We start from the raw sequence: 15,402 nt of genomic DNA, 5'->3' as shown, positions 1-15,402 counted from the left end.
ATATGACTATATATATATCTAATCATGTACCCTCTAATATAAAATAATTAGGATATTATAAGTCACTGAGCAGTTCCATGTGCATATAAAAATACAAAGACAAAGGTTGAGTGCTTTTATACAGGTCATGGATTTTCAAGGTGACTTCTAATATCCTGATATCTTACAAAAAGAAGGAACATTATGTTTTGTAATATATACATTTCAGTAAATTAGGGCTAGGCCGGCTGAGCATCCTAAGCAACCCAGCCGGCAACAACGCTCCACCCCACCCCCTGCATGCGTGGACACACTATGACAGCGGGGTGGGGAGATCAGGAAGTGGAGAGGGGGCAGGACTGGGAGACTCAAGGGCCAGGACTAGGGGTATGCATGCAAGAGGTAAGCACCCAGTACCCCCCCCCCCAGAGTTGCGCCCTAGGCATGTGCTTCTTCTGCTGATTATAACTGGTGACATCACTAAGCACTGTTTATGATTGATAGGATATTCATGGCTCTTTGGAGCCGTACTGCTGTGGACATTATCCATTTGAATGCCCAAACAGAACGGTATATATGCTACTTTTCCTTTGTAGTGTTCTTTTCCATAAAAGCGAAGTATGAAAAATTATTTTGTCTTTTAGTCAAAGCCCAAAAGAAATGTTATGATTATTTGCTAAAGCTGCAGCATCAATAAGAGGGGTTTTCTGGGCTTTTTACATTATTGCTGATTTACATGAATTGTAATGTGCAGCTTACTATTGGTCTTGAACTTAAAGCCTTGTTATCTAGGTTCCCTGATCTTACCACTGTACTTAAAGGAGAAATCAACCTGTGGGGGAAAAAACCCAATACCCCAACCCCAGGTAGACCTCCCTTCCGCCTCCCCCAAGCTAACTACCCCTGCCCCAGGGAAATGCCCCATACTCCATACCCCTCGCAAATTCTTCCAGCGAAGTTCCACGCGTCCATCTTCTGGCTCCTCGGTAAGCTGATTGAGAGATCATCAATTTCAATGTAATTCCGCGCATGTGCAGTTGTCGCAAACTGCTCATGCGCCGAAATACCAATCTCTCAGTCAGCTTACAGATGGACGCGTGGAACTTCGATGGGAGAATCTGCGCAGAGGGGTAAGTATGGAGTATGGGGCATTGCCCCAGGGGGTAGTTAGCCTGGGGGGAGGAGGGAGGGAGGTCTACCTAGGGTTGGAGGGGTTACGGGTTTTTTTCTCCTTTAAGATGCCAATTGCACACACTGGGGTTTTCCATATAGAAAACCTCCCCTATATTGTGTACCAAGCTTTAGCAATTTATGGGTCAGCTGCACTGCATTATCCAGCAGGTGAACGTCTTGGCTAGAGACCTCTGCGACACCGTTCCGACCTTGGCACTGCTCACTACCTTTTCCTGAGTATAGTTAAATGTATCCTGTTCTCTACCCACTGCCTGATGGTAGGTACTGTTACCCTGTTCCTCTGTGTTATACTGCTGTATTCCAGTGAAAAGACTCTTGCTTTGTTCCTGAACTCTGCCTACCTCAACCGTTGCATGGAATTAGACATTCTTAAACCTTTGTTACTTAGCCTGGACTTTGCCTTTTATGCCTGGTTTGTAGTTTCAAGAGTAAACACCTTACTTACCTTGCCTGCAGTCAGTGTCAGTCTTGCTTGCCTTGTATGTTTTCCCTACATAACCTATATTGTCTGCATGGCCTGTTACCTACTGCACCTAAACTATTTATCTTGTCTGTCCTGCTTGTGCCTTTACTAAAAACTAAAGCCTGTACCATTCTTTCCTGTTCTGTCTGTTTCCCTGAAACGGCTTCCTACTCAGTCATTACTAAACTCTCCTGATGGCCATTTATTCAACTGGTACAATTTTGCAGGAATTATGGTGCAGTGAAATTGTTTGTGCAATTTGCCATGCAATTTGTTTCACTGACAAAAAAACTGCTGTTTTTTTTTGCACTGGAAAAAAAGGCAACAAAACACAGTCATCATAATACTGTGCCCCTTGCCTTTTACATCATCCATTTGTAGCCTTCCAAGCCCTAGTACTGTCTAGCTAAGAAGCTGTCCAGACACAATCTTTGGAAGAAATTAGCAATGTGGTAGACTTTTTCCTATGAAGAATAATTCTCTAACTGTGTAGGGCAATGTATATGCTGTTGCAAAGCTAAAACACCTTAACTGCAATGTCTTTTCACCTTCCCATACATTTGGCTCATCACGTCTTAACATTTGTGAACTAATTAAGAGCAATTTGCTGGAGACACATACCACTGCAGATCCAACACGACTAATTTTAATAGGATTTCCACGTCCTGCGAGATCCAGTTGAGCTCTGTCCATTAGGTAAAGGCATGCATCAAGAATCTGCTCTTCAAACTACAAATTCAATGGAAAGAGGTTTCATGTAACAGATAATATAATAATATTATTACAATCTTTAAAACTCAGGTTTATCAAAAAGCTGCTAAAACTTTGCTTTTGAACCGTATTACAGATTTTAACTGTGTTTTCCATTTTATTGTTGTTTACTCCTGCACTTAGCTTGCCCAGCAGAAAGACTTATCTCACAGAACATATCTAATCAACAGAGTAATTAAGAGAACAGGGAGAATGCCCATGCTAGGAGATAAATCTTAAAGGACCAGTAACATCAAGTTTTTTTTTCATTCGTAAGTATAGAGTGAAAAAAAAACACAAAGACAAATCAAACTTTTAAATCACTTAATCTTTATTAAGAAATAACTTATTGAAACTCAGTTTGCACTCCTCTTCAGAAAAGCCGGTCCGGCGATCCATCATGCGGGGCTCGATTTCTCCTCCCTGCCTTCCTTATAGGAGATAGCCAGGGAGGAGAATTCGAGCGCCGCATTTTTTAAAAAAAATCTTTTTAAAATTGATGTCACTGGTCCTTTAACACGGTTGAATACTACAACATATTTTGAAACAGTGGACTAAAGCTTATCACTTCTTCTGATCAAATGAAGCTCACTTGTCTACTCTACTGTCAAGAAAGATCTCGTCTCCATAATCAATCAGAACCTCTTTACTGAGATTTGTAATAATCTTCTTATATACACACCTGTCCATATTCCCAACTTCTTTTCTTGATGTTGTTCACGTCTCCATGGAAAATTACTCCAACATCATTCATAACATATTCTTCAATTTCTTGCTCATCGTCCATATAAACAGAATCATCTAGACATATTGACAGTAACAGTGAAATAATTTCTAGTTATATATATATAATGTGTTCAGAACTGCATCTTACTCTATATTGCAATTTTTATGGAAATTTCTTTTAGGGATAGAATTAAATGTGACCCATTCCAGCACACCCCTGTACAGAGCTTCCTTCCCTGAAGGTAATGTATTGCCTAACATGGTTGTGTTTTGCTAGAGCATTGCCCAGGACCCCATGGCTTTTGTGATATGTGTCTGTTTTTTTATATCTTTGAACAGACTCTTCAATTTTCAATTATATTTGCAAAATGATGCAATTCTTTTTGCAAAATGATGCAGTTCTTTTTGCAAAATGCTGCAATTCTTATTTTTGAAAAGCAAGATTTGGATAGAACCAGTTTTCCTTACGTAGATTTGTAAAACAGGAAGATGAGACTGTCACTGCAATAGGGCAGAGTGGGGTGTAGAGGCTGTTTTAGATGTTGGCAGATACTCAGAATTGTTTTTCAACAGCTGAAGGGCTTGTATTTAAACTTCTCTTACAGTCTGTGTTGCCCAGGGCCCATTCTTCTACAACATTAATCATATATAAAGGTTTTAAAGTTGTAAAATATTCAATGTGCTTCAATGTGGCTGAAAATATTTGTCTATTTAATTGTACACTTAAGTTTAATTTTAGCTGAATAAGTCTACATCTCAACCAGTTTAAATGCTGCCTTGTATTTGCTCCAAGTAAAAAAAGGCAGCCACACAAAAAGTATCCTTATTTCAAAACTGCGCTGTCTATATGATGCATGTGAAGTCACCCTCATCCAGCAGGCATAAAAACATGTTAACATTTTTTTTATTGCATGGCATATTTACAGCACTTTTCATATAATACAATTAAATTCTTTTTTTTATATTAACAGTAATCTTAAAAAGGTGGTTAACCATAATATTTACTTTTAGGGGGTTATTTTTTCTGGTCGGACAAAAAGGTAAAAACACAATTTTTTTGTAGGAAAAATTAATTAATAATAAATTATTAATAACTTACAGCTTTAAAAACTGTAAAAAAATGACCAAGTGATGAAACATCATCTGGAGAGATTGCATCTACTAGGGTTGCCACTACCTCTATGTTTTGAGGTTGTGTCCACTTGCGTGTATTCCACTTTTTTCCTTCCCTACCATTTAGCCAATGAAGTGGGGTGCTGGTTGTTTCTAATCAACCTTGGACCTAAGTACCCTTTGGTATTAAATCATCTATGATATATAAAGGTTGACTTTGTACACTGAATTACATTGAAAGTAAAAAGCAATTTAGGATGGCAAATGGAGAAGGTATAAAGAAAATGGAGTTTCACTACTATCTGAATTCTGCCTTGTATTAAATGTCATTTGAAAGGTCATTTCAGATAGTACATGAGCTGGTTTAGGGTTAAAGTGTTTAGAAGTCAACTACTGATTGACCCAGCAAGAAAAAATAAAGAAAAATATAGTTTTAAAAGACATAATTCCAATTACAGAAGATACTTTTTCTATGCAGTATCCCACTCCCACTACCCATCCTACCTTTGCACCATGGATTGAAGAGAATATAGGTGTCTGTCTCAGCATTTCTGATGGTGCGCAAAATCCCATAAGGAGTAAGGACAGCAACATACATGCGGAACTTGCCAACAATGCAATCCGGTGTTGATAATATGGTAACAGTAACCGATGTATACTCATTTCGAGTAATTTGTGCTCCCCATTTTCCTACTTCCAGTTTATCAACAATGGGGATTGGTATGTATGTTCCTTTACTCTGCTGCGGATAACGACCTAGAAATGTAACAAACAGTTGATTATGGAAAAACTTAACTAAAGAAGAGAGTCTAAGTCCTGCTAATAAAAAATTTAACACAGCCTGCAAAATGTAAACTACCATTCTCCTGCCAGAGTATTATGGCTTTGAGTCATACATTCTTTAATTCATACAGTTAGACACTGGAATATATTTATAGCAGTACACTAGCATGTTCTGTGGATCAGATTTTTCATCTGTGTTAAAATGTTGAGAACATGTAATGTAATTTGCATTTTAATATTTAATAATTCGTACAGAATATTTCAACTGAGATACAAAAATTAATTTTATTATGGTTAAGAAAGAAGGAAAATTCCCCCAAATATTTTCCCTTTGCTCTGTTTTAGTAAATGAACCCTATTTTATCACTGTGCTCAGATAATACTATCATTAGAGGGATACAATTTCTAAATTAAAGAAATAGTTTTCTGTTTTTCAGATCCTTATTCTTCAATAATACATTTTTATTATTGTTTCTAGATGCCTCTAGAAACAAATCTAAATTCTGCGACATACGGTCATATTTTTGCATATGATATAGCTGCATCTATGGTTGCCACGTTTCTTAAAGAAAACTTTCAGATGCCCAGATGGGGAGGTGGAGGGGCTGTGAGAGGACAGACAGTTACAAATAAGGGGGTGATCAAGACCTAAAAGGCTGGATTGGAGCCAACTGGTGGTTGGTATTGGGGGAGAGCTGGGGGCTGAAAGATAAGTTAATGACAAATACATTGTTGGTTAATTTGTAATGCCTGCTCTGACCTTGACTCATATTTTAACAGCCAGTTTCTGCTCTGCCCCTTAAAATCAGAAATAGATTAAATGGATATTTTACCACTATGGCTATTTTCTCTGCATACATAGTTATTTGGACTCAAAAACAGGCAAAAGTCCATCAAGTTAAACCTCTCCAAATGGCCTATCTATACACTCACATATATAAACTGTATAAAACAATACCTATAATAACTGTAGGTCTTAAGATCACTATAGCTTTAGACATTATGAGCCAGGTTCTAAAAAGCTAATTTCCTAATTCAATTCCAGATTTTCTTATCGCGTCAGATGCAATTCAGTTAGAAAGACTATCTGTTATTAAACTAAAAGTGGCCTTATGTATATCAAAGAAATCATCCAAGCTACTCTTAAAGGCATTAAAGAAGAAGAAAAGCTACAGATGCAGTTAATTCCCAATAGATTAGCCACAACATAGCAAGATAGTATGCTATTTATGTACACTAAACCGCCATTGAACCAGAGCCTACTACCACCATCAGGGGCTTTTGTTAAAAAGACTAGAGTCACTGGTTTTAATTTTAGCTAATCTGCATGTTATATTTGTTATCAATGTAGCTATATGCTTAAATTCTATAAAAACAGGAAAAATGCAGCTTGACGCTTCTGAAAATGGATTATAGCTGTTAAGAGAAGTAAAATGCTTACTTGGAATATCCCTTTATCTGAGCTTACAGTGTTGTGGTGCAACTAAAGGTGGCCATACACGGATAGATCCGCTCGTTTGGCGATGTCGCCAAACGAGCGGATCTCCCTCCGATATGCCCACCTTGAGGTGGGCAATATCGGGCTGATCCGATCGTGGGCCCTAGGGCCCAACGATCGGATCCTAGCGTTCGCCAAACGGGCGGTCGGATCGCGGGACCGCATCAACGAACAGATGCGGCCGCGATCCGACGGGATTTTTAATCCCATCCGATCGAGATCTGGCCGACTTTCGGCCAGATCTCGATCGGGGAAGCCCGTCGGGGGCCCCCATACACGGGCCAATAAGCTGCCGACACGGTCTGTCGGCAGCTTTTATCGGCCCGTGTATGGCCACCTTAAGATTTCTTAGTGTAAGATTACACTTGAGAGGATAAATGGATAAATAAAGCTTTTCACTGTGTGAGTGATACTATGAAAGCTGGAAAGTACCTTCCCGTTGGAGATGCTACAGATGAAACTGAACTGTCTCAGTGAAATACATGCACAGTATTAGCCGGCTACAGCAAACTTTGTACACTGCATGTATAGAGAGCAGAGGTTTGTCTGATGTAAAAGGAAAAACTCATTAAAAATATAAAAATGTGCATTTCATTAATTAAACCTATCAATGCCCAGTTATAGGAGTGACAGAGTGAACAAGACCTCAAGACATATTTGTTTTAGGTTGGCACAAATATCAGTTACAAATTAAATGTTTTGTTAAATTCTGATAAACTATTCATGTTGTATTTAAAAAAAAATGTGACCTTCATTCTAGTGCAAGAAACTGATTCTTGAATTAGTTAGTTGCACCATGCACCAAAAATGTTTCAGATGATTGAGCATCCCGTGTCCTCCTACAATCCTAAAGCATGCAGGAAGGTTAACTGACTCCTAATAAAGTTTTCCCTAGTGTAGATGAATGCGATAAGGACTTTAAATTGTGAGCTCTACTGGGGCAGGGGCAGATGTGAATTATGCCAAACAGCCAAAAGTGTAGAAGTCTGTAGATTATAGAACATCATATTACACCGCACTCACAGGTCTTTGGTGATGAACAAAGAAATATAAGTTATTGAATTGACATTTCGGTCTCAACAGAGACCTTTATCAAGGTTACAGTGCTGTACAAAGAGCAGACCTAAATAACCCGCAAGTCTGTTAATTGCCATAGTAACAGTAGTGAACACCCACATGTAAATAAATGTGACAGTGGAGATCAGAAGCTACTGGACAGAAGCAAAAAAGTGTGTTCTTGTCTTACTAAGCATGTCAAAGCACACACACTAGTATTATTATCTTATTGTAGTGTCCAAACAAAATAAACATTAACTCCACCATATAGTGTACTGTGATATTAAAGCAGGTCAAGCAGGAGTACAAGGCTAAGTTTATATGATAATGTTGATGAGCTGATTCCATGGTAAGTGGGGAATAACATATAGAAAGCTGTAGGTAAAAATCGGTCCAGTGTTCAGTTGTGCAAGGGAGGATTACCTAGACCAGTAATGTGGAACATACTGTAGGTAAGGCAAGTTGGTATTCGAAGTGTGTTATAAAGAGCGCAGCATTCCTATGGTACCACCGAGTTGCGTTATTTATTTACAGTGCAGTTATAAAATGTAACATTGGATAGATGGGCAGCTGCAAAGTAACAAGCTACTACGTATAAGTAACAATGTCAGGCATGCAAAGGGTCCAGGATCAGCCCCTATAGATCATGGTGAGCAGACAGCAGGTGCTAGGGGGAAGAAGGACCCCCATTGGTTAAACAGACTAGGGGGATTCAATCAGGAGTTATTAAGAAAGACTTCTCCAGCAATGTCTGTGTTTGTTTGCAGTAGGTGAAGCTGAGACTAGGGGGGCTCTAAGCAAGAGGCAAAGTATTGTATTTCCCATAGGTGTCTCATGGGTATTACTATATAAAAACAGAGCTTACAGACAGGTGAGCCAGTAAGGAGGCTAGGGGGTAACAGAGGTAAGAGCCAAAATGTAAAATTCCCCAACAGCATTAGCATAATCATTTTAGGAACATAGACAATTACACCCAAAAAAAACGACAAATTTAAATAAAAAAGTTATTGCTTAATAGGCTTTCAGTGCAAACCTTCTGCGTATAAGAGGGGGCATTAGTAGATCAGATTAACCAACATGCCATAATAAATTATGAATTCCACTGGTCAGGACGACTACTGGTCACTTTAACATAAGGAGTCACATGATATTACAATAAGTTGTCTGGGCTATGGAACTGATTACAGAATTAAAAAAACACAGATATGGGTAATGATTCATTTAAACCCTATGGGATACTGTATCTAGGGTATGTATCCATCGGGATTCGAGATGCAGTAAAATAAGGTCCCAGTTCCAACCCCTCCTGGGGGGAGGTACATGGTCAATGGCCATATACCTAAATTGTGACAGACTGTGTCTTTCAGAAAAGAAGTGTTTAGGAATGGCTAAATCAGAGCTTCCAGTGTCAAGCGCCTTGCGGATAGTAGACTTATGGTTGCGTATTATTTCACGTAATGTGGTGATAGTCTTTCCAAGATAAGCTAATCCACAAAGACACCATGCTAAATAAATATTCCTAGGTGCAAGTTAATTTAAAGTTACTGCAATATTGTGTGCCTGAGTGGAGATGCCTGAAGGTGGAGCCTTTTATGAGTCCACTGCAGGTGTTGCAGTTATTGCATGGAAAACAGTCATTTTTATTGCACTTTGATAACCAATCTTGGGCCTTCTGTGTCTCCAGGATCAAGTCTCTCTTAGTTAGTATGTCTCCTAGGTTTCTGCCTCTCTTATAGGCAATCATGGGAGATGAAGAGTCTTTAAAGGTTAAAGTCCCATCCGTTTGTAGTAGGAACCAGTTATCCTTAGCACAATGGCCTTATTCATCACATTGTACGTCAGTGTGAAGATCTCTCTCTTAGGTTTGTCTATGATCCTTTTGGAGCCAACCAGGAGAGCAGATTGATCATACTGCAAGGCTCTTGAAGCTTGTGTAGACAGAAGACTCTGGTCATAACCTCTCCCAGCAAAACATTCCATCTCTTTAACCTGGGATGCAGCTTTGTTCTTATCAATGTTGTTACTGACAGCACATAAGAACTGCGAGTAAGGTACCGCTTTGATAGCATGTGGAGGACGATAACTGTTAATATGTAGAATGGTGTTTCCGGAGGTCGACTCCTGTGGTGCTGTAAATCAGTGTTAGTGTAATGGGTGCCCAGTGCCATTTAATTCATTAGTGACTTGTACCAATCTCTGTAAAGGCCCACCCCATATCAGCAGGAGATCATCTATGTAGCGTTTGTATAGGATCACATGAGGAGCTAACTTGGGAAATAAAAGTGTCTCCTCATACACCCTCATGTACAGGTTGGCAAAAGTAGGAGCAACATTCAAACCAATATTTCTTTGTTTATCAACAAAGAACTGTGAGTGCAGGGGAACTATGATGTTATATATATATATATACAAATTCATTAGGTTTAAGCACTCCCATGCGAATATCCATCAGACCCAGGTGCTATTCCTCGCCAGTTGTATAGAATTGTTTGAATATAGGAATGCGCACTGGGATTTAAGTAAAATCTTCTTTATTTATTCCAACATTTAAAAGAAACAAACCTGTTTCTTTTAAATGTTGGAATAAATAAAGAAGATTTTACTTAAATCCCAGTGTGCATTCCTATATTCAAACAATTCTATATATATATATATATATATATATATATATATATATATATATATATATATATATATATATATATATATATATATATATATATATATATATATATATATGTGTGTGTCCAGTTGGAAATAAATGGGACACTCTTACACAGTGAGAATCCAAAAAAAGTGTATGCAATTGTACACATTGTTCTCAAAAAAACATCAATATAAATCAGATTAAAGAAACCATTTGTGAAAAAAATATATATATCCATGCCTCATTACTATGAAAGGAAGATGAGAGGGACATGCAAAATGAATTTCTGATGTCTAAAAAAGGATGATCTGTAATATACTGCAGCCTAGACTGATTTAGATGATAATTTGAGAGATTGAGATTGATATGTGAAAGAACAGCACTCTGCTATGGTGTGTGCAATTATTATATTTCTCTTACTTTTGCGCTGATTGAGCATCCCTCGTAATTCACTATATTATCCTCATCCACATGCCATCAAATTATTAGTGCGTGTGTGAATAAACCTTCAAGCTCAGCTGAAGTTGTCCAGTGTAGCGCATCCTAGTAGGGCTTTATAAATAAAGTTATAGATACATGTGCATTTTTACTTCCTAGTCATATTCTCCAGTCTATTGTCTCAGTGCTTGGCTAAATGGCACCAGCTGCACAATGAACAAAACACCAAAACTTCATTATGAGAACCAGGGATAATAAATCTAGTTAACTATGCAAATTCTACATCTGTATACACACAAACTCAATGTAATATGCAAATATGGCACAGCAACCAGTCTTCTTTAATATAACTGTTCTTTAATCAAATAGATGCTTGCATACAGGAATTCTCATTTACAAAAGCAGTGCAATGTTGGAATATTACTTAATAACAGCATTAGGGACCAATTCAATTGCAATCACACGTGATGCAATCTGCAATGAGAAGCCTGGAATTACTGCTAGGTCCAGGCTGCTGGTAATTCCAGGGCTCCCTTGTACCAATGCATTTTTTCCATGAAAAGACAGATTTTTTGGGATTTTTGGTCAAAAAGTCCAAAATATTCATATTTTCTGGCTAATTCCAGCGCAAACCACAAAAACTTCCAAATAGGATAGGGACCTCTCACATTGACTTATATACAACCTCGGTAGGTCTGAGATGCCAGATTTTCGGACTCTGAGTTTACTTCAGGGTATAATAAATCTCCAAAAATTCTAGGTATTCTAGTAAAAAAATGTTTTCAAGATTTTGGAATTCAGACTTTAATGAATAACCCGCTGAAAACTATCTATTATATACAAGTTATTACATGCTGATAAAGTTATTGAAGGAAAGCGTTTTTTGGTAATTTATATCCCTATGCATACAAAGGTGGTAAGGATTGAAAGGTATGTTTGTCTGGCAAAGTATCAAAAGAAGCATTGCCTCAAAATTCATAGATTAATATGACCAGAGATGTAGATGGCAACATATTTCAGTCAGTGAAAAAGACCAAATAGAGTAGTATTTTCAAAGCTGTTGCTTTGGCTCACAAATAAAATACTAACATGTCAAGTTAATGATCCCTAATAAAATACTGCTGGTCTGTAATATAATAAAAATGTTGCTGACATTAATGCTCAATAAACGGATATTTTGTTATAATACACAAAAGCCATGAATATCTTGTAAATTATATCCTTATAAACGGTGAGTTCTGATGTCATCAGTTATAAACGGTGAGTTCTGATGTCATTTCTGTCACATGACTCACTGAAACTTGTGTATTATAATAAATAAAGTACCCCCAGTTGTAAAATATGAGGATATTAGAAGTTACCTCGGAGTTCCATGACCTGTATAAAAACACTCGGCCTTCGGCCTCGTGTTTTTATATGGTCATGAAACTCCTCGGTAACTTATAATATCCTTATATTTTACAAGAGGGGGTACTTTATTCACTATATAATGAACCCCAGAACCATGACCTAATAAAAGGATTTACCCACTGCAGAGGCCTGCAGTTATATGGAGTCTATGGGGTATATTTATCAAAGAGTGAAGATAGAGGTCACCACAGTCCTCTAGAGTAAAATTCCGCCAATCTCCATTAATTTCTATGGGATTTTTAAAAGAATATTTATCAATGGGTGAAAGTTCATCCTTTGATAAATATGCCTTAGAAATGAATGGAGAGTGGCGGAATTTCACTCTAGCAGACTGTGGTGATCTTTAACTTCACTCTTTGATAAATATACCCCTATGTGTGATCTGTACAAAGGCCAAGCAAATCAGTGAACCATATAGCATCTTCTTAAAAAACAGTGGAGTTAAATGAACAATTTGAAAACCTTACTCTGTTACCTTTAAAAACTGCGAGTCACAATTATAATTAAAGGATGATCCTATGTTAGTAAATACAGTGGTGGCAAATGGGTGGCCTTGCTTATTCTCCTGCCTTATCATCATAGGAGAGACCAGTAACAAAGCTACAGGGGAAGTAGACCCCATAGCTTCAGAAATACCTGGGGAAGGAGGGACCTAGTTAGTGATGAGCGGGTTGACCCAAAACCCACAGAAAATTGGCCAACCATTGAAGGTAAGGTTGGGTGGGGGTCAGACTGGGGAAGGACACTCCTCCACTGTTCACAAAGCTCCCCTGTCTTGAAACCAGAGGCATGCACAGTAGTAGTGTACAGAGCGAGAAGATATGGGTATGGGTTGGGTGTGGGTCCTACATTGGCAACAATTCACAGTTAGGGGCAGATGTATGAAGGGTCGAATATCGAGGGTTAATTAACCCTCGATATTCGACTAGGAACTAAAATCGTTCGACTTCGAATATCGAAGTCTAACGATTTAGCGCAAATCCTGCGATCGAACGATTATTCCTTCGATCGAACGATTAAATCCTTTGAATCGAACGATTCGAAGGATTTTAATCCAACGATCGAAGGAATATCCTTCGATCAAAAAATCTCAGGCAAGCCTATGGGGACCTTCCCCATAGGCTAACATTGACTTCGGTAGCTTTTAGCTGCCGAAGTAGGGGGTCGAAGTTTTTCTTAAAGAGACAGTACTTCGACTATCGAATGGTCGAATAGTCGAACGATTTTTAATTCGAATCGTTCGATTCGTAGTCGTATTCGAAGGTCGAAGTAGCCCATTCGATGGTCGAAGTAGCCCAAAAAACACTTCGAAATTCGAAGTTTTTTTAATTCAAATCCTTCACTCGAGCTTCATGAATCGGCCCCTACGTGTTGGGTGCAAATTTGTGGGTTAGGGTCAGGTGTGGGTTGAGTTTTTCCTGACCCACACATCACATTTTTTTCCCACCTCAACTTACATGGAGGAATCACAGGTTTTGACTTAGTCCCTGCCCCTTTCCAATCATGAGACTGAGAAAAGGGCCTTATAAATCCATTATCAAGTATGAGGGAATCAAAGACTTTGAATTATTTCTTAGTTACCAGTAGTTTCTGCTGAATTTTGCAGAAAGCATGTCCATCAGATATATTCACTATAACTATGGAGCTCGTCTTACTAGCCATTCAGCACATATTTCTCATATGTGTGTTGGTGACAAAAAAGCAGAACAGGAAAGTCACAAGATGCCAGAAGAGTTCATTACATATGGGTATAGACTTGCACACCCTGGCCTCTACATTATTCTATGATTTCTTGTTTTACTATACTAGAGAGAATACTAATGAGTAAATATTGTACCTTCTCAAGCAGCAACGACTGCCTATTGTGATAGCTCAATGACTCCCAGCTGTCCATAGTCAGAAAAACTATTAATAGCAGAAGTGTGTGATGCAGGCACTTGGGCAATGAAGCTGCTAGCCAGGTATCCAGTCAGGGAAAACATATGGTCATACATAACATATTTCCCTATGGTGAATTGTATGCATTCGGTTGATAGTAAAGGGACAGGTGACTTTGTAACACTTTGACACTAGAGTGGTTCTATTAATACCAATATAGAACATGCAGTAATGTTTACATCCCAATGGGTGGTTTCATACAGGTAATGACTAGGTATAAGAGTTTAAATAATCAGCTTTTCTTTACTTTTAAAGCAGTGATCCGCAACCAGTAGCTTATGAGCAACATGTTGCTCTCCAACTCCTTGGATGTTCCTCCCAGTAGCCTCAAAGCAGGGGCTTATTTTTGAACTCCCGGCTTGGAGGCAAGTTGTGGTTGTAAAAAACCAAGTGCCTCAATGTAGGTTGACAATCCACATAGGGGCTACCAAATGGCCAATCACAGCACTTACTTGGCACTCCAACAACATTTTTCATGCTAGTGTTGCTCCCCAAATCCTTTTACTTCTGAATGTTGCTCACGGGTTACGTGATACTGCTTTAAGTAACACAAGAAATAAGCACTGAGGAATTCTTCACATTTATAAAAAGCTGCTGCAAATTATATGTGTTCCTATGAATAAGTGGTTTGTAATGATTTTTCCTGCCAAAGCAAATCTATTTTTCTTTGTTAAATTTATTGTGGTGTGGTGCGCTGTCTGCGAGATATATGCAGGTGCTGAATAGAAGAAAATGCTTTTAATGTGACATTACCACTGAAGAACATCAACAGCTTGATTATTTATGCACATTTTTAGAATGCAGGCTCCAGAACAGAGACAGATAGCTTAATTAGTAGATTTAATGACACATTTTCCTTATCATTATCATTAGAACTACCACAGACAATGCTAATAGTATTGTAAATCTTTAACTCGGTGGAAAGAAATTACGTACCTGCATTAGTCAGTTGAATAACACATTTAATCTTTCTTTTCAACAACCAGTATGAGTTTATAAATAGATTTCCCAACCTAATTTCAGGCTGTTGCTCACATATGATAATTTATCCACATGTGATAAGGTAAAAATAACCTTCCTAAAAGGAAATTTTCTGCTAACGATTTAAGATAAAATACTTTACTAAATTAAGATGTACAAGAACTACCAGAGGTCAGACTGCTGCAAGAGTCAAATGAGCCAATAAGTAACCTAATAGGCACATAATGGCAAAGCTGAACGAGCCTAATCAATGACATGACATCTATTTAGCACAGGTATTTTAGGCAGTAATAAAGTACTAAATGTTTTCATATAAAGTACACATTTTCAGAGGCTGAATAGGTCAAAAAGGTCCGTTACTTTGGATATGGATTGAGGTCCATCTGCCACAGACAGAATTGATTTCTGGAATGTCCCTGGCTTTAA

At 38.1% G+C, this 15,402-nt stretch overlaps 1 protein-coding gene across 5 annotated transcripts in view; it reads right to left on the bottom strand.

The window, feature by feature from the left end:
• Positions 1-15,402, bottom strand: part of f13a1.S (coagulation factor XIII, A1 polypeptide S homeolog) — a 121,106-nt gene that overhangs the window by 37,659 nt on the left and 68,045 nt on the right. For all 5 annotated transcript variants that reach the window (XM_041567674.1, XM_041567675.1, XM_041567676.1 and 2 more), the window contains 3 exons: positions 4,730-4,981; positions 3,069-3,187; positions 2,258-2,365 (listed from right to left, as the gene is read on the bottom strand). In XM_041567674.1, coding sequence (XP_041423608.1) covers positions 2,258-2,365; positions 3,069-3,187; positions 4,730-4,981 — 479 coding nt within the window. The remainder of the gene's footprint in view (positions 1-2,257; positions 2,366-3,068; positions 3,188-4,729; positions 4,982-15,402) is intronic.

This window comes from Xenopus laevis, chromosome 6S, assembly GCF_017654675.1.
Source record: "Xenopus laevis strain J_2021 chromosome 6S, Xenopus_laevis_v10.1, whole genome shotgun sequence".
Lineage (NCBI taxonomy): Eukaryota > Metazoa > Chordata > Amphibia > Anura > Pipidae > Xenopus > Xenopus laevis.
This window is presented reverse-complemented; position numbering and strand designations above follow the sequence as displayed.